The following is a 22,472-nucleotide window of genomic DNA, read 5'->3' as shown; positions in this document are numbered from 1 at the left end:
ATTATAACATAGTAATAATAGTAAATTTATTATATTTTGAAAGTTTTATTTTTTTTATATTGATCTAGATAGAAAAGAGGTAAATATGTTTTGGTTTCTTATCTTTTAGTGAAAATTGAGATTAGTCTCTTCTTAAAAAATTTTCTCATTTAATTTTAACTTTATAAATACATGAATTTAACCATTTAATTAATTATATAAATTTTATTTAATATTTTAAAATTACTTTTAAAATAACATTGAATCATTGAATCATGAATGAATCAAAAGATATAAACAATTTAAATATTATCACAAAATGTAAAGGTAAGGAAAACAATATATTTAACCATTCAAAACAATGTAAACAAATAAATCGTTGATGTAATATACCACATGTTAAAAACGTGCCTATGAAATAAAACCATAGTATACAAACTTACAAAAGAAGAAAAAGAAAAAGAGATTTTCTTTTGAAAATAACATTTTGACAAAAAGCCCCTGTTCCCTCTGTTAACCTTTCATGCCGAACTTCCCTCTGTTAACCATTTTAATCTCGCGCCTTCTCTTATCAACACCGCAGTACTGCACCGCGCCGTTGCTTTTTATCACCGCTGCACCGGACTTCTTCGTCTCTCTCCACCGTGAAGGTGTCCACATCGGAGGAGTCAAGCCCCTCTCTGATCATCTTCCCGACATCAGAGGAGTGAAGTTCTTTAACGGTGATAGGTTAGTATCTTATATAAAGATTAGTTAATAATATTCTAAACTTTATTTATAACGATATATAAAAAATTTTCCTATTTTCTGTTTACATTTTATTTTATAATATCAATTCTATCTTTTATAATATAATTATTTATTAAATCTTTTAAAATTTATGTTTATTTTTATTTATTTTTCATAAAATTATTTATCTTTTTATTTATTTATTAACTATTTTTTTTAGTAAATACAAATTTATTTAATATATTAATCATTATCATCTTCTAACCTATTATCATTTATATTTAAAACAATATATACAAGAGCGATAGGTTCTCTAGTAACTCATAAAAAGATTGTTCATAATATTTTGAAATTCTTAAACTCATTCACTTTTAAAATATTGATTTTTATTGGTTTTACTTTTCTATCTGAGCTGAACCTTATATTTCCTATAAATTCGTTCATTAATTTTTTGTAATTTTAAATGTGTTTGTTTGAAAGTCGTATAATTTTTTCAAATCTTATAAAAAAAACGTAAAGTCTTTTAATTTTTCTAAAATATAATTAAAGTTTATCAAAATCCAAATTACAAAATCCTTATCATAATTTATATTATAAAATCCTATCATTTCGTTCGAATTTGTTTTCAATATTGAAAAATAATCTTTAAAAAATATTGGATGTGGAAACTCAATATTGTCCAATATTTTAATAGGAGCCGTTCCGTTAGCGACCGTTGACAAAAATCCAGAACCCTATTTTGTTTGAAGCTCATCGACCATACCGTGCACCTTCATACAGTGGATCCTCTCACACTCACACACGCAGAATCATTCAGTTCAGTAGATTATTTTTTAAATTGATATTTATTTTTTTGTATGATATTAGGGATTCGAACCCTCACTCTCGCACTCACATTCTCTTCGCTCTTCAAAAAACTACAGCATGGCGCGTCCTTGTCCCAGTCCGTTACAGCCTGCGATACTTTTGGGCGCTCCTTCTTTTCCCAACGCCATTACTTGGTCCGACGACAACCTCATTGCCGTTGCTTCCGGCCACCTCGTCACCATTCTCGTACTCAATATAACATGCATACAATTTGAATGCGCTATTCACTTTCCTTTCTCTTTTTTCCATCTAATAACTTTGTTCCTTTGATTTTCTTTCTTGTTTTCAGAGACCTGACTTGCCTGTTGGTGGACCACGAGGCGTGATTAAAATCTTCCCAAACCAGCCTCTTCGCGTAGGGATTGTAGAAAGACAAGGTACTGCCATTACTGCAACCTTCATTCTGAAAATCACTCGGGTTAATTAGTCATTAGTGTTTTGCTTCGCTTGTTTAGTGCATTAGTGAGTTCGATGAGCTATTTTGGCGTGTCTTATCTATGGTGAATGACTCAAATTAGTGTGTATAAGTGTAGCTAAGCCTCACTTCATGAGCTTGTTTTTGAAGTTGGGTTAGTTTCTTTTCAAATTTTAAGATGGTATAGAACTTATCCCAGTGGATGTTGTTGGATTTATCTGGCCACCTGTAGATGTTCGGTCTTGCTTACTTACTTTTTCTACTTTATGCTTGAGATGTTTAGTCTCTTAATTCGAGGTGTGTGTTGAAAATTTGACATAGGATATATGAACGGGGGCTACCCTCGTGTCATCAACTAGCTTTTGAGGTTGAATTAGGTCTTAGTTGAAATTGTAAGCTGATATCAGAATGTATCCTAATGGTTATGGTTATTATTGGACTGATGGGCCACTGATTATCGGTCACTTCTAGATGTCCAGCTTTTTTGAACTTCAGGCAAGGGATATCCAGACCTTGATGTGAGGAATAGTGTTAGAGATCTCTTGTTGATTAGTAATGTTGTCAAAATAATGCATATGAGTGGAGAGTATTCCTCATTTATGAATTGATTGGGTTAAGTTAGCTAAAACCCCGAATTTTAAGATTATGCAGCATTATTTCTATTAGTGTTGTGCCTATAGTTAAAATTTCACATGTGGTGATGTTGAATGAAAATGAGAAATTTTCACTGGCCAGGTACTAACCATGTAGTGTTAACACATAACTTTTACGTGCAGATTTACTCTCTGGATGCCTCCTGCCAACAGCTTTGTATAGGGATGATAAGCCTGTTGTCCGATCAATATCATGGTCTCCGCTTGGCATGGCTGCTAATTCAGGGTATGGATTTCAGTTTTCTTGAATAATTTCATGTATCCTAGAACTAGAAGGCAATCATAGAGTCCGTCTTTTTGGCACATGTTGAGTTGCTCATATTATTTGGAATAGGGTTTCTTGCCAGTTACGACTTTTTGACATGGTGATTCTAGATTTTGAATCTCTGTTTTTGCAGATGTAAAAGTCTCTTTGACAGTGATTCTTGGTTTCAAATATCTGATATTATAGATTAGGGCTTCCTGGGGTCATAATTTACTTCTAGCAGCGTCATAGTTTGTTCATTCATGAAAAATTCAATATTGTCTTATGGATATTTAAAGACATAACTTGCTACAGGTGCTTGATCGCTGTGTGCACCTCTGAAGGACATGTGAAGATTTATCGTCCGCCTTTTTGTGATTACTGTGCTGAATGGATTGAGGTATGTATTATTGAGAAATTGTCAATATTTCTTCACAAATATTGTACATTTATGTAAGTTATGTTACTTTTTAAAATTCATGTTGAGATACTTATGTTTAATTGAATCTTGAACTTATAAGAATTTCTTGAATTCCTGTGTTTATGTCATATCATACCTGTATTGTATTAAGTATTTGGGGTTTATTCTATTTCCCATACATGCATTTGTGCTATATAAAGAAATGAATATTTTGATGTTATATGTGTAGACTGCCTTAAGCATAATAAGCCGTTCTTATTTTCTTCAGGTTGTGGACATAACTAAAAGGCTGTATGAGCATCTTAAATGTACTGAGTTTCGAGGTATAGGGATTTCCACATTGGATGTATTTGATGTAAGTTATCTTATTCATGTTCTTAGACCTTGGTTGAGTTTCTTTTTCTAAATTTCCTTCTGGTGAATTAGTTAGCAAGACAGGTTATACTTGTGAACCATTTTCTTCTTATTCAATATCTGACATAATATATTAGATGCTTGTAGAAAAGCTAAGATAAGTTTATAACATGTGAAAGACAGTTTTAAATGACATCTATGGAGTGTGCATAAACTAGTTTTATGTTCCTTATTATTTTCCTCGTCAAATGTGCAAATACAGTTCAAGCATCTGCATTTTATACATGTTCATAAGTTTTGTTTCTCCTTATAGACAATTAACTTCTACTGCAGTTTTGATGTTTGTGCAATGACCTTTATGTGTCTAGAGATTCCAATGATGGACTTGTTTTGCCATCAGGCTGTGAGTGTTAAAATGCCTGTTCTAGCCCCTACGGGAAATGCTAACTAGTTTGCTAAGACATGAGTCGAGTGAACAAAAATAGAAATATTTTATCAAAAGAGAGAGTATTTCAATGCTTTCTATTTTAAGTAATTGGATGTATTTAATACTTCTTAATCATTGGTTTTAGAGCACTCGTTAGCAAAACCATTTTCTTAAATAACAAAATTTCTTTGTTGCTTCTTACCAGATTCATCAAAAGACATAGTAAAAAAGCACCACCACAGGACTTGTTGTAAACTTTATCTATATTTAGTTATCTTTGCATCATTTTCTCATGCAAATCGGGGTTAAGTTTGACTAGAAACGATTTGTTTATGAGCCTTCTAAAAGATCACTATAGTTTGCATTTATTTGATTGTTAGTTGCTAATATTAGATCATTCCTGCAGAAAAATGCATCAGATCAAATGGATTCTTTGTATAAACATAATGGGAAATTGTTAAAAGAAAAGTCTGAGAACCACTCGTTGCCCCTGATAAGTGCTGATCAATATGCTTCTCGTAGTGCAATGCTATGTTCCCTTGTTGTTTCATGGTCTCCCTTGCTGCATTTAGCATCTGAATATTATCCAGTTTGCGATTCTTTCAGTCTGCTTGCTGTGGGAGGGAAGTCTGGTAAAATTTCTTTATGGAGGTTTCATCCACCAGATTGTTATACTATTGAAGACAGAGAAGTTCCAACTACTGTGAAGTTTGCTGGCCTCCTTCATGCACACAATTCTTGGGTTACTAGTATAAGTTGGTTGTTGTTTGCTTCTGATCCTTCAAATCCTCAAATTTTATTAACTTCTGGAAGCTCTGATGGCAGGTGAGTTTAAGCATGCTTATGCAAGTGTGTTATATCTATTATCAGTCCGATTTCATCTCATTAAACTACTAATATACACTTCTGGAACTTGTGCGAGGTTTTTTATTTGAGCTTTATCCGCATCATTGTAGTGACAATGGGAGTTGCACTTGATGTGGAGAAAAAAATTTAACAACTGAGATTTTATTTTCTGAATTTGCTTTAGCTTTATTACCTTTCAGTAGAGTGATATTATTTGTAACAATAATGATTACAAAAGAAAATAATGATAGACACACTTATTTCCAACACTCCCTCTCAAGTTGGAGACTAGATGGTTTCTATTCCCAGCTTGCATATAACTCTTTCAAAAATTTGAATTGCACAATCTTTTGGTAAGATTTTCTGCAACTTCACCTTGTGAAGCTTTGAGGATAAAAATGGAGTACAAATCAAACCGCCTCCAAGCTTTTTGTAGTCACAATAACTAAGCTTCTTGGAAAAGTAATAATAATTAAATGTTAGTATTTCCAGCAATCTAATCAAAATTCATCTGGTTTCTCCTTATCTATATAATATTCACTTTGGTGTTAGCAATGTTGGCACCACCACCCCGGAAAAAGGAACTTTCAAAAATTGAGATGACAGTGTGTAGACTGCAACCATTTCTGGCCTATTAGAATTCAAATGTGTTCTTAGGACACACAAATGTTAACCTTTTACATCCTACGTTATTGCATGGACTTGAAACCTGTCACATTAACCTGAAACTAAACTTGTTTGATTAGCCTGAAATTGAAAAAATGTCTCTCATTTTTGCCATTCATCCATTATCTCGTGAAAATAGATATTTTTTTTTTATTTTATTTTGATGCCTCTTAATGGAAGAAACTGCACGTCTCCATTAGGAAAAGGTAGGGAAAGACTCCATGATGTTTGATTTGTCAGCTAAGTCACTCACGTTTACCATCTTATGCTTACAAGATCAAATGCTGTAGACCCTAGAGAAGTGTACTTTCAAACTTTTTATTTTCATATTATTCATTCAAGAATCTTGTATTCAAGTACACTTCCCTTGTACTCCAACTGGATTGACCTTTTTGTAGAATGTTACATTTTGTTATTAACATCTTAATTTAGCTGAAAGTATCTTGTATGTTCTTTGCAGTGTGAAGATTTGGTTGGCTGACAATGACAAATTGCTGAAATTGTCAAAAGTGGATCAAACTTCCTTCTCGCTATTGAAGGAGGTACTTGCTATGCATTTTCTGCATCACTTTTCATTTCCCTCACTTTTTTGTGAATAATTCGTTAGTGCATCTTTGAATTCCTAAATAGGTTATGACTCTCAATGCTGTCCCAGTTTCTGTACTTTCAGTAACTGTGCATGTTCAATACCCTTCCAAGATTCTTTTAGCCATTGGCAAAGTTTCTGGTTCATTTGAAATATGGCTATTCGACATATCATCAAGGGAATTTGATAAGCTTGGCTCATATTATGCTCATGATTACGTTGTAAGTGTTTTCCCTCTTTTTTTTTGGAGTTAGTTGAAAAGAAAAACAGGTCATCTTCTGCTGATCTCTACAATTTTTAATTCCTTTAGGTTACAGGTTTGACCTGGGCATTCGGTGGACGATTTCTGTACAGCTGTAGCCAGGTTATAATCTTTTTCTTAAGTGATTTGACTATTTTTCTATAAAATTGTCATTCAATTTATGACTATGGCAGAAAAGAAATATCATACTTACGTGGACATCAAATACATTGCATAATCCATACCATATTTCTTGAGCATTTCTATCTTCTTTTCTACCTATTACATTCATGATTTTCATTTCCATGGTTAAACATTATTTGATAATTGTGTAGATTATATGGATTACAGTTGGATCCCTGCACACTAGAAAGATAAAATGGAAAAGGAATGATAGAAAGAGAGAATTTGAAAAGTTACTTTTGTGATTTTTGTGTTTCGGAATTGAATAATATGGGATCTGACTACATAAGTGCATTTATAGTCAAAAGACAGTTGTCAATTCTGTTAGTCTCTGAAGTCTGTCACAGAAGATTCTAGAACCTTAGAACTATATAACTAACTGGGATTTAAATAACAATATCTCCGGAGGCATGTTAGTGCATGTATTTGTTAAAGATATGATAATTACATTAAATAGGGAAATATTATATGACTTATTACATTAAATACGAAAATATGATATGATTTGATAACATCTGTAGAGAAATATTTGCTAATACTTCTCACTATTAACTATTGATTTTATTCTTTATCAATGTATGTCTTCTTCATTATAAATAAAAATACTTGTGTGTACACGGAATTCTTATACTTTCTCAGTTTCTCTTTTCTCAACACTATTTATTCAATGTGAGATCTCAACAATATTTTCAGAGATAAATTTTACCATCTGAATGAATACTTGTCCATTATGATAGATGGCTTAGCCTAGGAATATGCATCTATTTTAGCAAAGGGGCATTTTATTTGGATTATAGGGTCTGAGAAATGGAAATAAAGTGCAAAATGACCTTTAAGAATGTGTAGAAAGGGCAGTCTGTTAATAAGCTGCAGTGATAAAGGCATGGTCCTTAACAGAAAGGGGAGCTTGGCATGAGCCTGGAATAAGAAACCTGTTTCTACTATATGCATGTGTTTCATTTCTTCTGACTCATTAAAGATGAGTGTGAGGACAATTGAGTCTTTGTACAATTTTCCAAATGGACAGAAAAGAGATAAAACACCCCCAATCCGAATTTGTTTGAATGGCTGAAGTTTAATGTTAAACTACAATTCAACTGTAGACTTAAACTACGAAAATAATTGAAGTGTGTTAGATTTATGTTTTGAATTATAAATTTGCATTTGAAAAACAATAGTAGCCACTAGATGGTGCTCCTCATAAATCACTGTTAGCTATTTCAAGAGGAGCAACTAAACTGTAGTTGAAGCAACAGAACTTGAAACTCTCATTGTATTTCATGGTTTCAATCAACTAATTAGTTTCCATAATGAGGAAAAAACTTGATACCAAGAATGATTAATTTTCTACATAGGTTAACTGGAAAGCTTGAAAACAAGATTATTTAATTATATTAAGCATTGAGCATTTTACAGTTTAAAATACATTCAGCAAGATGTTGCAAGACCCTCTTTCATTTTCTTTATGGTTGATACAATGTCTTTCAATTTTTGTGTGTGTGTGCTTTTACCATGTATTGCTTAAATGTATTTATAATGGATGGATTATTATTTGAATGTTGATAGGATAATTTAGTGCAGAGCTGGATTTTGCGTGAGAATCATCTTGATGGAGTAACCCTCAATTCTGATATGCCTCGTGACAGTTCAATCAATGTATGTTACTATTATCTTTATAGCTTCTATTTCCTTTTGAGTACGATCTTTGCTTTTTCCTACTAAATTATACATATTTTTCCTTTCAGATTTCAAGAGATACATTTGATTCATGTTTTGGTGTAGCAGTGTCCCCTGGAAATCTTGTCATTGCAACTGTATGTTTTTTTTTTTTTTTCGTTCAGATTTTGCTATTATATTATCAATCCTTGACATATTCGTATCTTTAAATGCATAAAAAATGTTGTTCTTAAATACCCAGATAGTGTGTATTATATGCCCTAATGTCTAGGATATTAAAGAAGAGTTCACTAAGTTTACCGGTGATCAGTCCCCTGAGCTTTTCTCCAAGGGTAGGATAGAGCTATAGGTGAATATTTTTAAGCATATGTAGAGTGAAAAGGCTTCTGGGGATCTTTGACGTACTCAAGTAGCATGGAAACAACCTTGCCTTTTTGTTTTGGCTGCTGCTGCCGAATAGAGGCAAAGTGTCATATCCTGGGATTTGAATGTCACCTTTAATCTCTGTCTTTTTTGTTTTGTTTTTGTTGAAGCCCTTAGTCTTTTAACTAAATCACATCTATTAATTCCCTATATCGACTTTCTATAACATCATTTTATGTGAACAATCTTTTCAGTGATAGCGGGGTTTTTATGTTCAATGGTGTTTAATTGTAATTTACTATTTATTCCATTATTTTTGTAGCTAATACTAAGAAGTGAGAGCTCACTTTGTAGTTCACCAATCATTCCTTAACCCTAATTCATTGAGATCTAACAATTTAGGTTAATCTTAGGTCTAACCTGCAACATATGTCAATCTTTTTTCCTGTCTTTTTCAAAGAGGCATTATGTTGAGTGGGTTGGTTGATAATTGGCTAAATAACAATAATCGGAACATGAGAAATAAATATGTTGCCAGATAACATAGCAATTAATTTTCATCTTTAATATTTTTTAGGCTAAATTACAAGTTTGGTCTACCTTTTATTCCTAATATGCGATTTTGGTTTCCCTAATTTCTTTTTTGTGATTTTAGTTTCTATATTTTTGAAAAAAAACTGAAATTTTGGTCCAAATCTCAATTTTACATGCATTTATTTCTTTTATTTTGGATCAATTGAACCTGAAATATAACATATCATTTAAGCTACGGTTAAAAAATAATTAATTCAACTAAATTAAAAAATAATACAAATAAATTTGTAAAGTTGAGAATTGAACCAAATTTGCAGATTTTCTAAAACATGGTGACTAAATTAGGGAACCAAAATAACATATCAAAAATTAAAGAGGAACCAATGTTGTGATTTAGCCTATCTTTTCCTTATTTTATTTGCTTTCACCATAATATGTTATGTTTGATTATTCTTGTTTATTTATTGCAGGTTCATTGCTTTGATATTGAGAAATTGAACCGAATGTATGAAGGAAGGTATATACTTGATTTGCAAATTTTTATTTTCTTGCCTTCCCTTCTTGTTGAGTATGTGGAGAGAGGACATAGACAGAGGAGGAGGGGGGGGTGCTCAGGGGATAAATACATATTTTTATTCGTTAACTATAATTTGGAATTTGGCACCAATTGGAAGTATACTATATACAAAATTGCTACTCAAGTCTATCCTGTCCAAAGTAGCTAAAGAATGGCAACGGATAGAAATCGTGTATGTTTACAATGATTAGGATGACATTCGACCTTTAAAGTTGAAACAAGAAACAACTGTAGCTTAATGTTTATACTACTAGGTCTTCTCCTTATTTTTTTTGTACCACTTGTCGTTTCCGAAAGAAAGTATAAATGTCGAAATCTGAAATTCTTCGTGAACTTTGAACAGGGTGCTAAGGGCAGCCGTTGATTACTTTTGGATTGGCGGGCTACAAATGGATGTTCAGCTGAAATCCCCTTTTTCATGCTGCATTGAAGAAAATTCTAGTTATCTGGAAAAAGAATTAATTTATTGGGGAACCAATATCATATGGTCTTTAAACCAATATCAATGTCATGATAAGCCTTTGGTTCTTTGGGATATAATTACAGCATTATTGGCGTTCAAGGATGACAATTCAAAATATGCAGAATATATAATCATTAAGTGGATCTCATCATCGTTCCTTCAATTGGATATGGATCTTCCTTCTGAAAAAGTTTTATCATTTGTCTCTTCAAGCTTGTCAGACCTTCCATCTCGACTGCTGCATTTGTTCAATATAATCTGTAGACGTGTAATATTAGCAGAGCTGGATGCTGATCAAATAACTGGATTTACCAAAACGGTTGAAAAGCTAGAAAGGGTATGTCCTTCCATGGAAAAACACATTACAAAGTGGACAGAAATTCTTCTAAGCAGTGAAAGAGAGCTCCGGAAAAGGCTTGTGGGATTTAGTTTTTCCATTTTCCGAACTAGCATGTCAAATTCTGAAACATCTTCCCAACATGGTTGTTGGTATCCTGTTGGACTAGCGCAGATGGAACAATGGATTGCTTCAGACCAGGAACATTTAGGTGACCAGTTGAAAGCCATTGTTTCAGAAGTTAGTCACAAGAAAAGGTACCTTTTAGATTTTAGATATTGTTTCTTTTTCCTGTTCGTCTTCTGTATAATAATTTTTTTATTTGCTCTGCTTATGCGCATAAACTTTTTTTGTCCCTGAGGATAACTAAATGTCAATCTGAGTAACATACATTAGCATTTTTCTGAAGAAGGTAGAGAAGCACAATGTGGTTGTACTGGAAACTGTAAGTGAGGGCAACGCAACAGCCCCCGGTTTAAAACTTGATGGAAAGTAATTCTTAAAATGATAGAATAGTTTGATGGAATATTAACACGATTCCATGAAATGAAACCAAATGGATACCTTTCTATCTGTTTTGGTGACATTTTGTTTTGGCCTGAATAAAGATTTTCTTTCCTCTTTTCACTCATTACAAAATAAGTATTTTGTTGTAATTAACGAGGAAATGAAATATTAGGGGCAAGGTGATTTCCCATAATAAATTTATGGAAAGAAATTGCAAAACGAACACGTGGTAGAAAAATTCAAATTAGAAACAGTAACGCTGCTGTTAAAAGAGTGACTAACGAGTATCCATTTATTTACAAAATCATTAATTTGAGAGGTTGATTAGTTTTCGAAACTTCTAGTTTTACTTTATGTGCACACCTTTTCCTAATTTTAATTTGTAAATTCTTGTTTGTACATATTTCCCTTGCGGTAGTTCAAAACTATATATCTAATTGCCCCGGCAACAACCATAAGCTTGTAAAATAGTCATACAAATCTTTAAATTTAGATCAAAACTTCAAATATGCTAATTACAGTAATGTGTTTCTCTTAAAATGCAGGTTCCTGGCCAATAGATGTTCAGCAGTTGAGACATGCAGTTTTTGTTCAGCATCCGTTCCATTTGAGTCGCCTGAGTTTGGTTTTTGTCAAGGTGGAAATTCCAGTGATGATGATGTTAAGCCTCACAGGTTACTGAGATGTGTTGTTTCTATGCAGGTTTGCCCCATTACTCCCTTGTGGTATTGTGTCTGTTGCCATAGGTCAGGGTTTAGATTGGCACCAGAGCCACTTTTTAGAATGTCTTCATTTCATGTAGATTCAGACTCTTTCATTAAATCTTCCTCTGAAGCAGTGTCCTCAAAACCGTTTTGTCCCTTTTGTGGGATACTGCTACAGAGACAACAACCAGACTTTCTCCTCTCTCCTAGACCTGTATAAGAATATTTAATATTATTTTTATACAAGTAGTTTATTTTTATTTTAAGAGGTTGCCATGCCTTTATGCCAACTTTATATTTTAGTTTAATGGGCTGGTTGGGATCTGTTTACTTATGAGAAGTAATCAATTGCTTCAAAAGTACTCTGGAAGCTGCAAGATAAAAAATGCAATTATTTTTTCAATGTAAGATAATCTAAACAAAATTAGTTTATCAAGGCTTTCATCCTTTTGTTGATAGAGGGGGAAGGGAGGATTCCTTGTATAAAACCACTGATTTCATTGTAAATGTTAACCATTATCAGTGTATAGATAGTAGAAGAGAAATCCATAGCTCATGAAGCATATGTTTAACCTCATTGAGAGGGTACAAGAGTGATATTTTAGTTTGGCAAGTAAACTCTTCATGTGCCATGAACTCTTTGGATATTGTTTGAATCTTGAGGTGAGAAAAAAATTTGTAAGTCCCAATTTAAAAGGTACACACCTAAATACTTATGTAGACCTACCTCACTTAGGGGGTTATTTACCATTGAAGGAATAAACAAGCACTGTGTAGCAATCATCACATGCATATCCCATGATCCAAGAAACTAAGTGTTCAGTGTTATATGTTTTCTATTTACTTTACTGGTATTCCCCTTTGACCTACCTCAAATGAAATGAAAGGACTCCAATCTAAACTTTTGGCATGATTGCACGGTTGTTACTAAAGCTATTCAAAATTTCATGTTCCATGGGGATCCAAGTGTCCTAAGATGTTGAATATTATTTCAGTGACATTACAAATATATACCATAGTATCGACTCTAGAACAAATCTAATCAAATGTTTGTGAGTGAGAAAGACCACATCCAATGACAGATTTTAAGGTTACAACAGTTCATTAACGGGACCTGAAGAGAAAAGAACTAAAGGAACGTGGGCAATAAGCCTCAAAACAATTGAGATATAACAATTAGAGAAAACTCATTTGCTTGTACTACTTTATCGAAGTCACAAATGTGACTAATAGATAAATCCATAGATACATTTTGTATGCAATCAGAATTTGCTACTGCATATGTTAAACATCAAACAAATAGTTCAGGATAATATTCTACAGTTCAAGAATGAGAAAACAACTATTCATAAGCCTAAGATTATGATAGATGTTGCATATAATGTTTATGCGAGGTTCATTTACCAAATGAAGTCAATTTATTTTTATATTTATGTAATGAGGTTTGATTTTAAAATATTACAATATAGAGGAAAGTTGGGCTTCGGTACGAAACTAAAAGGTGAGCCGAACTATTTGTAACAAATATATGCGTTCCAAATTTGTACCAAATCCATCAAAAAATTATTTATTATATATTTATAATAGTATTTTATAATGTTGTTTGCATTTTATTAGGTTTATTTAAGTGTAATTTTAATGTTAAATTATTTAAATAATTAACTAGGCAAAAGATTTTATGTATATTCAAGAAGAGTTATTATTTGACAAAGAGAGATGTGAGTATTGAGAGATACCTTTACTTAAGAAAATAAAGATCAATCACAGGTTGCTATGACAAAGATAAAAGAAGGGAGAATAGAAGAAGTAAGTTTAACCAACGAACGAGTTAATGAACGGATAATGACTTTAAATTTTATAAGGAGTGTAATTTTATAATCACTTCTAGTGTTTAAATATCATTTATCTCTTATGTAAATAGTTTTAAATTTTACTTAGGATTGAAATTGGAGTGAAATTATAATTTTGATAATTGAGTCGAGCAAATAATTAAGTTATAAATCATAATTTTCTTATACTCCACTACAAATGTATAAGAAACGTCAAATACAAGCTTAAATGACTTGGGTCATCTAAAACCATGAACTTAGAGTTCATTATATAACCATTATTACCCACTCTATTGCATATCTTAGGTTATGTGAAACTTTCCAAGATGTATTATTTTCAACGATCCAACAAATCATAATTGAAATTGGTGTGAAATTATAATTATGATATTTGATATGAGCAAATAACTAGGTTATAAATTATAAGTTTATCTTGAAATCCAATTCCATTTTGATATTTGTAAATTAGGGTAATTATATGTTTGACAAATAAAAGAAGAAACAATACATTGTTTTGGTTGGTTGCCGCCACCGTAAAATTAATAGATGAAACACGTGAAATATTTGATGCTTTATTTTTGTTTTCGTTGAAGGACGGCTCCCTTTTCAACTCAAGTAAAAGAAGGGGAATTTCCGGACTTTAATTTACAAATTGGAATTTCTAAGAATGAGAATGTCCTTCTTCTAACTTATTGGAAGTCAATAAAAGGAAAAATACATTTAAATACATAAAATGTCAATGAGAATATTGGCATGTTCATACAAAAGAATATTTGTCTTATTGAATCTGAACACAACAAACAATTTTTTCTGTTTGAAGTCATAGTTTAGTGAAGAGAAAAAGTATAGATTAAAATAATAGCAAAAATAACAATGGTATTGTATGTTGAGTTTGTTGTATTTTAAAAATAAAAATTAATGTTGGTTGAATTTCATGCATATTGTATAGTGAACTAAATTTATTCAAATTTAGATCATATATATTTTCGCGATGTGTGTGTTTTGAACAGTCTTATTGGTGAAGATGAATTCAAGTTTAGAAAATCGAGTTTTCATTTTATAAAGGATACAAACAAATAAATAAAAAAACTACTCATTTGTTTTTTAAATAAATTATTCATACATTTTTTTTCTATCAATTATTCAAAATCTCACTTCAATGCCAGACTTATAATGAAGAATAATAAACTCTAGCATAAAATTATTTAAAATAAAAGCACTTTACTTTATCATATTAAAATGTTGTTAATTTCATTTGTAAATACTTATCAACACAATATCAATATATGAACACATAAATTGATTATTAATTGATATTCTTGAATTATAAACAGATGACTATCATCATTAACTACCAAATTAACCTTTGTTTATAAAATAATGATTCTGTAAATTTGGACTAACTAGTTCTTATGAAGTCCTTAAAATAACATATTAGGTCTAACTGGAAAAACAATACACACTAATTAGGATATTAATAACATGATAGATAATTAAAAACTTAAAAACATATAATGTTGTTAGAGAGGTTATTTAATTTTTGTAACTCATCCTTATCCGTTAGATGTTATTATTAGCATACTTTCGATTATAAAACAAGTTCCTACTTAAAATCTCATATGTAGGAAAAGAAAGAAAGTTTAAGACAAAGAAAGAGATCCACTCAAAATATAATCTTTTAAATATGGCAGGTGGAGCTTTTGCTGCGGTAGAAAACGGAAGACAATATGAAAGTAAGGTCACAACATTCGTGTTGGTCTCGTGTTTTGTAGCAGCCATGGGTGGTCTACTCTTTGGTTATGATCTTGGAATCACGGGAGGAGTAACTTCCATGGAACCATTCTTAATAAAGTTCTTTCCGAGTGTTTATGAAAAAATGAAAGATGAATCTGACCATGAAAGTCAATATTGCAAATTTGACAACGAACTCCTTACTTTGTTCACCTCTTCTTTATATCTTGCTGCCTTAGTAGCTTCTTTCTTTGCTTCCACCACCACAAGAATGATGGGACGCAAGGCCTCAATGTTTGCAGGTGGTTTATTCTTCCTTGTTGGTGCATTGTTGAATGGTTTTGCCATCAACATTGAAATGCTCATCGTAGGTCGATTATTACTTGGTTTTGGTGTTGGATATTGTAATCAGGTGAGGCTTTGCATCGTTGTCAATGCTTTCAAATTTGGTTATTTGAATATGGATAAATTTTCATGATTAAATTGTTTTTAACTTTTTCCTTTTTGTTATTATTATTTCCAATAGTCTGTACCTGTGTATTTGTCTGAAATGGCTCCAACATCGATAAGAGGTGCACTTAACATGGGATTTCAAATGATGATCACAATTGGCATCTTGGTTGCAAACCTTATTAATTATGGCACCGGCAAACTAGAATATGGTTGGAGAATTTCTTTAGGTGTTGGTGCAGTTCCTGCAATCATGTTATGTGTAGGATCTCTTTTCTTAGGTGACACTCCTAACTCCTTACTCGAAAGAGGTAAAGAAGAAGAAGCTAAGAAAATGTTGCAAAAGATTCGTGGCATGGATAATGTTGACGAGGAGTTCCAAGACCTCGTTAATGCAACTAAAGCAGCCAAAGATGTTGAACATCCATGGAAGAACATTACAAAACCCAAATACAGACCTCAACTCACATTTTGCTCTCTGATTCCATTTTTCCAACAATTCACTGGCATCAATGTCATCATGTTTTATGCACCTGTCCTCTTTAAAACTTTAGGCTTTGGTAATGACACTTCCCTTATGTCTTCAGTTATCACTGGAGGTGTTAATGTGGTTGCCACTTTTGTTTCCATTTTCTCTGTGGACAAGTTTGGAAGAAGGATATTGTTCCTCGAAGGCGGCATTCAAATGCTTATTTGTCAGGTAAAAACCTTAACTTAATCGATAAACAATGTTTGTTATTTTAATATTTAAAAAATAACACTTTTATCACTAAAGCCATTTGCTGGCATGAACAACTAATTTGAAGTTCATAATATGTGTAGCTTGCTGTCGGAATCATGATTGCTCTAAAGTTTGGAGTGAGCGGTGAAGGCTATTTTACCAATGGAGAAGCCAGTCTTCTCTTATTCTTTATATGTGCATATGTTGCAGCATATGCATGGTCTTGGGGTCCACTGGGATGGTTGGTTCCTAGTGAAATATGCTCCCTTGAGGTTCGGTCTGCAGGCCAAGGCACCAATGTTGCTGTAAATATGTTATTTACCTTTGTCATTGCTCAAGTTTTCCTAACCATGCTTTGTCACTTGAAGTTTGGTCTTTTCTTCTTCTTTGCTGGATTTGTGCTTATCATGACCGTTTTTGTTGTCTTGCTCCTGCCCGAGACAAGAAATGTTCGGATTGAAGAGATGAATAGAGTTTGGAAATCACATTGGTTTTGGGGAAAATATATTCCAGATGATATAGCCATTGGTGGGCATCCTCATATAACTACAGTTTGAAATTAGATTCATCAAGTACTTCATTTGCTCGTACCAACCAAATTTCTATCATTTTTCAAACAGCTCGTTGTAATTATTTAATTCCTACGGTTTGTAACAAATATATTCGTTCCAAATTTGTACGAAATCCGTCAAAATATTGTTTATTATATATTTATAATAATATTTTATAATGTTGTTTGCATTTTGCTAGATTTTGTTTGAAGTGTAATTTTAATGTTAAATTATTTAAATAATTAACAAGTCAAAAGATTCTATGTATATCCATGACAAGTTATTGTTTGACAAAGAGAGATGTCAGTATTGAGAGATACCTTTACCTAGGAAAAGAAATACCAATCACAAGTTGCTACGACAAGAATAAAAGAAGTAAGTTTAGCCAACGAACGAGTTAATTGACGGGTAATGGCTTTAAATTTCACGAGAAGTGACTATAATTTTACAATCACTTCTAGTGTTTAAATATCATTTACCTCTTATGTAAATAGTTTTTAATATTAGTCAGGATTGAAATTGGTGTGAAATTATAATTATGATATCTGAGTCGAGCAAATAACTAAGTTATAAATCATAATTTTCTTGTACTCCACTACAAATGTATAAGAAACGTCAAATACAAGCTTAAATGACTTGGGTCATCTAAAACCATGAACTTAGAGTTCATTATATAGCCATTATCACCCACTCTATTGCATATCCCAGGTGATGTGGAACTTTCCAAGATGTATTATTTTCAACGACCCAACAAGTCAGAATTGAAATTGGTGTGAAATTATAATTGTGATATTTGATTTGAGCAAATTACTAGGTTATAAATTATAAGTTTATCTTAAAATCCAATTCCATTTTGATATCTCTAAATTAGGGTAGTTATGCGCTAAAATTGTGTTATGTTTGACAAATAAAAGAAGAAACAATACATTGTTTTGGTTGGTTGCCGCCACCGTAAAATTAATAGATGAAACACGTGCAATATTTGATATTTTATTTTTGTTTTCGTTGAAGGACGGCTCCCTTTTCAACTCAAGTAAAAGAAGGGGAATTTCTGGACTTTAATTTACAAATTGGAATTTCTAACAATGAGAATGTCCTTCTTCTAACTTATTGGAAGTCAATAAAAGGAAAAATACATTTAAATACATAAAATGTCAATGAGAATATTGGCATGTTCATACAAAAGAATATTTGTCTTATTGAATCTGAACACAGCAAACAATTTTTTTCTGTTTGAAGTCATAGTTTAGTGAAGAGAAAAAGTATAGATTAAAATAATAGCAAAAATAACAATGGTATTGTATGTTGAGTTTGTTGTATTTTAAAAATAAAAATTAATGTTGGTTGAATTTCATGCATATTGTATAGTGAACTAATTTATTCAAATTTAGATCATATATATTTTCGCGATGTGTGTGTTTTGAACAGTCTTATTGGTGAAGATGAATTCAAGTTTAGAAGATCGAGTTTTCATTTTATAAAGGATACAAACAAATAAATAAAAAAACTACTCATTTGTTTTTTAAATAAATTATTCATACATTTTTTTTTCTATCAATTATTCAAAATCTCACTTCAATGCCAGACTTATAATGAAGAATAATAAACTCTAGCATAAAATTATTTAAAATAAAAGCACTTTACTTTATCATATTAAAATGTTGTTAATTTCATTTGTAAATACTTATCAACACAATATCAATATATGAACACATAAATTGATTATTAATTGATATTCTTGAATTATAAACAGATGACTATCATCATTAACTACCAAATTAACCTTTGTTTATAAAATAATGATTCTGTAAATTTGGACTAACTAGTTCTTATGAAGTCCTTAAAATAACATATTAGGTCTAACTGGAAAAACAATACACACTAATTAGGATATTAATAACATGATAGATAATTAAAAACTTAAAAACATATAATGTTGTTAGAGAGGTTATTTAATTTTTGTAACTCATCCTTATCCGTTAGATGTTATTATTAGCATACTTTCGATTATAAAACAAGTTCCTACTTAAAATCTCATATGTAGGAAAAGAAAGAAAGTTTAAGACAAAGAAAGAGATCCACTCAAAATATAATCTTTTAAATATGGCAGGTGGAGCTTTTGCTGCGGTAGAAAACAGAAGACAATATGAAAGTAAGGTCACAACATTCGTGTTGGTCTCGTGTTTTGTAGCAGCCATGGGTGGTCTACTCTTTGGTTATGATCTTGGAATCACGGGAGGAGTAACTTCCATGGAACCATTCTTAATAAAGTTCTTTCCGAGTGTTTATGAAAAAATGAAAGATGAATCTGACCATGAAAGTCAATATTGCAAATTTGACAACGAACTCCTTACTTTGTTCACCTCTTCTTTATATCTTGCTGCCTTAGTAGCTTCTTTCTTTGCTTCCACCACCACAAGAATGATGGGACGCAAGGCCTCAATGTTTGCAGGTGGTTTATTCTTCCTTGTTGGTGCATTGTTGAATGGTTTTGCCATCAACATTGAAATGCTCATCGTAGGTCGATTATTACTTGGTTTTGGTGTTGGATATTGTAATCAGGTGAGGCTTTGCATCGTTGTCAATGCTTTCAAATTTGGTTATTTGAATATGGATAAATTTTCATGATTAAATTGTTTTTAACTTTTTCCTTTTTGTTATTATTATTTCCAATAGTCTGTACCTGTGTATTTGTCTGAAATGGCTCCAACATCGATAAGAGGTGCACTTAACATGGGATTTCAAATGATGATCACAATTGGCATCTTGGTTGCAAACCTTATTAATTATGGCACCGGCAAACTAGAATATGGTTGGAGAATTTCTTTAGGTGTTGGTGCAGTTCCTGCAATCATGTTATGTGTAGGATCTCTTTTCTTAGGTGACACTCCTAACTCCTTACTCGAAAGAGGTAAAGAAGAAGAAGCTAAGAAAATGTTGCAAAAGATTCGTGGCATGGATAATGTTGACGAGGAGTTCCAAGACCTCGTTAATGCAACTAAAGCAGCCAAAGATGTTGAACATCCATGGAAGAACATTACAAAACCCAAATACAGACCTCAACTCACATTTTGCTCTCTGATTCCATTTTTCCAACAATTCACTGGCATCAATGTCATCATGTTTTATGCACCTGTCCTCTTTAAAACTTTAGGCTTTGGTAATGACACTTCCCTTATGTCTTCAGTTATCACTGGAGGTGTTAATGTGGTTGCCACTTTTGTTTCCATTTTCTCTGTGGACAAGTTTGGAAGAAGGATATTGTTCCTCGAAGGCGGCATTCAAATGCTTATTTGTCAGGTAAAAACCTTAACTTAATCGATAAACAATGTTTGTTATTTTAATATTTAAAAAATAACACTTTTATCACTAAAGCCATTTGCTGGCATGAACAACTAATTTGAAGTTCATAATATGTGTAGCTTGCTGTCGGAATCATGATTGCTCTAAAGTTTGGAGTGAGCGGTGAAGGCTATTTTACCAATGGAGAAGCCAGTCTTCTCTTATTCTTTATATGTGCATATGTTGCAGCATATGCATGGTCTTGGGGTCCACTGGGATGGTTGGTTCCTAGTGAAATATGCTCCCTTGAGGTTCGGTCTGCAGGCCAAGGCACCAATGTTGCTGTAAATATGTTATTTACCTTTGTCATTGCTCAAGTTTTCCTAACCATGCTTTGTCACTTGAAGTTTGGTCTTTTCTTCTTCTTTGCTGGATTTGTGCTTATCATGACCGTTTTTGTTGTCTTGCTCCTGCCCGAGACAAGAAATGTTCGGATTGAAGAGATGAATAGAGTTTGGAAATCACATTGGTTTTGGGGAAAATATATTCCAGATGATATAGCCATTGGTGGGCATCCTCATATAACTACAGTTTGAAATTAGATTCATCAAGTACTTCATTTGCTCGTACCAACCAAATTTCTATCATTTTTCAAACAGCTCGTTGTAATTATTTAATTCCTACGGTTTGTAACAAATATATTCGTTCCAAATTTGTACGAAATCCGTCAAAATATTGTTTATTATATATTTATAATAATATTTTATAATGTTGTTTGCATTTTGCTAGATTTTGTTTGAAGTGTAATTTTAATGTTAAATTATTTAAATAATTAACAAGTCAAAAGATTCTATGTATATCCATGACAAGTTATTGTTTGACAAAGAGAGATGTCAGTATTGAGAGATACCTTTACCTAGGAAAAGAAATACCAATCACAAGTTGCTACGACAAGAATAAAAGAAGTAAGTTTAGCCAACGAACGAGTTAATTGACGGGTAATGGCTTTAAATTTCACGAGAAGTGACTATAATTTTACAATCACTTCTAGTGTTTAAATATCATTTACCTCTTATGTAAATAGTTTTTAATATTAGTCAGGATTGAAATTGGTGTGAAATTATAATTATGATATCTGAGTCGAGCAAATAACTAAGTTATAAATCATAATTTTCTTGTACTCCACTACAAATGTATAAGAAACGTCAAATACAAGCTTAAATGACTTGGGTCATCTAAAACCATGAACTTAGAGTTCATTATATAGCCATTATCACCCACTCTATTGCATATCCCAGGTGATGTGGAACTTTCCAAGATGTATTATTTTCAACGACCCAACAAGTCAGAATTGAAATTGGTGTGAAATTATAATTGTGATATTTGATTTGAGCAAATTACTAGGTTATAAATTATAAGTTTATCTTGAAATCCAATTCCATTTTGATATCTCTAAATTAGGGTAGTTATGCGCTAAAATTGTGTTATGTTTGACAAATAAAAGAAGAAACAATACATTGTTTTGGTTGGTTGCCGCCACCGTAAAATTAATAGATGAAACACGTGCAATATTTGATATTTTATTTTTGTTTTCGTTGAAGGACGGCTCCCTTTTCAACTCAAGTAAAAGAAGGGGAATTTCTGGACTTTAATTTACAAATTGGAATTTCTAACAATGAGAATGTCCTTCTTCTAACTTATTGGAAGTCAATAAAAGGAAAAATACATTTAAATACATAAAATGTCAATGAGAATATTGGCATGTTCATACAAAAGAATATTTGTCTTATTGAATCTGAACACAGCAAACAATTTTTTTCTGTTTGAAGTCATAGTTTAGTGAAGAGAAAAAGTATAGATTAAAATAATAGCAAAAATAACAATGGTATTGTATGTTGAGTTTGTTGTATTTTAAAAATAAAAATTAATGTTGGTTGAATTTCATGCATATTGTATAGTGAACTAATTTATTCAAATTTAGATCATATATATTTTCGCGATGTGTGTGTTTTGAACAGTCTTATTGGTGAAGATGAATTCAAGTTTAGAAGATCGAGTTTTCATTTTATAAAGGATACAAACAAATAAATAAAAAAACTACTCATTTGTTTTTTAAATAAATTATTCATACATTT

General features: G+C 31.9%; 3 protein-coding genes across 3 annotated transcripts; all 3 read left to right on the top strand.

The window, feature by feature from the left end:
• The first annotated feature begins 1,581 nt into the window (after window positions 1–1,581).
• On the top strand, window positions 1,582–12,039 carry LOC114181302. The gene is made up of 14 exons (XM_028067724.1): window positions 1,582–1,761; window positions 1,865–1,952; window positions 2,767–2,869; window positions 3,203–3,287; window positions 3,577–3,663; window positions 4,496–4,914; window positions 6,062–6,143; window positions 6,232–6,408; window positions 6,498–6,551; window positions 8,178–8,267; window positions 8,357–8,425; window positions 9,656–9,702; window positions 10,106–10,819; window positions 11,615–12,039. Exons 1-14 carry the CDS (start codon window positions 1,633–1,635, stop codon window positions 11,991–11,993), a joined length of 2,523 nt encoding a protein of 840 aa, XP_027923525.1. The 5' UTR covers window positions 1,582–1,632; the 3' UTR covers window positions 11,994–12,039.
• Window positions 12,040–15,286: 3,247 nt separating this feature from the next.
• LOC114180770 (sugar transport protein 10-like) lies at window positions 15,287–17,061 on the top strand. The gene is made up of 3 exons (XM_028067062.1): window positions 15,287–15,745; window positions 15,860–16,483; window positions 16,606–17,061. The coding sequence occupies exons 1-3, from the start codon at window positions 15,287–15,289 to the stop codon at window positions 17,059–17,061; spliced, it is 1,539 nt and encodes a 512-aa protein (XP_027922863.1).
• A 2,097-nt stretch (window positions 17,062–19,158) lies between these two features.
• LOC114180769 (sugar transport protein 10-like) lies at window positions 19,159–20,933 on the top strand. The gene is made up of 3 exons (XM_028067061.1): window positions 19,159–19,617; window positions 19,732–20,355; window positions 20,478–20,933. The coding sequence occupies exons 1-3, from the start codon at window positions 19,159–19,161 to the stop codon at window positions 20,931–20,933; spliced, it is 1,539 nt and encodes a 512-aa protein (XP_027922862.1).
• The last annotated feature ends 1,539 nt before the right edge of the window (window positions 20,934–22,472 follow it).

The sequence above is a fragment of the Vigna unguiculata genome, chromosome 4 (assembly GCF_004118075.2).
Source record: "Vigna unguiculata cultivar IT97K-499-35 chromosome 4, ASM411807v1, whole genome shotgun sequence".
NCBI lineage: Eukaryota > Viridiplantae > Streptophyta > Magnoliopsida > Fabales > Fabaceae > Vigna > Vigna unguiculata.
Note: the sequence above shows the minus strand (reverse complement) of the source record. Positions and strands in the feature narration are given on the sequence as shown.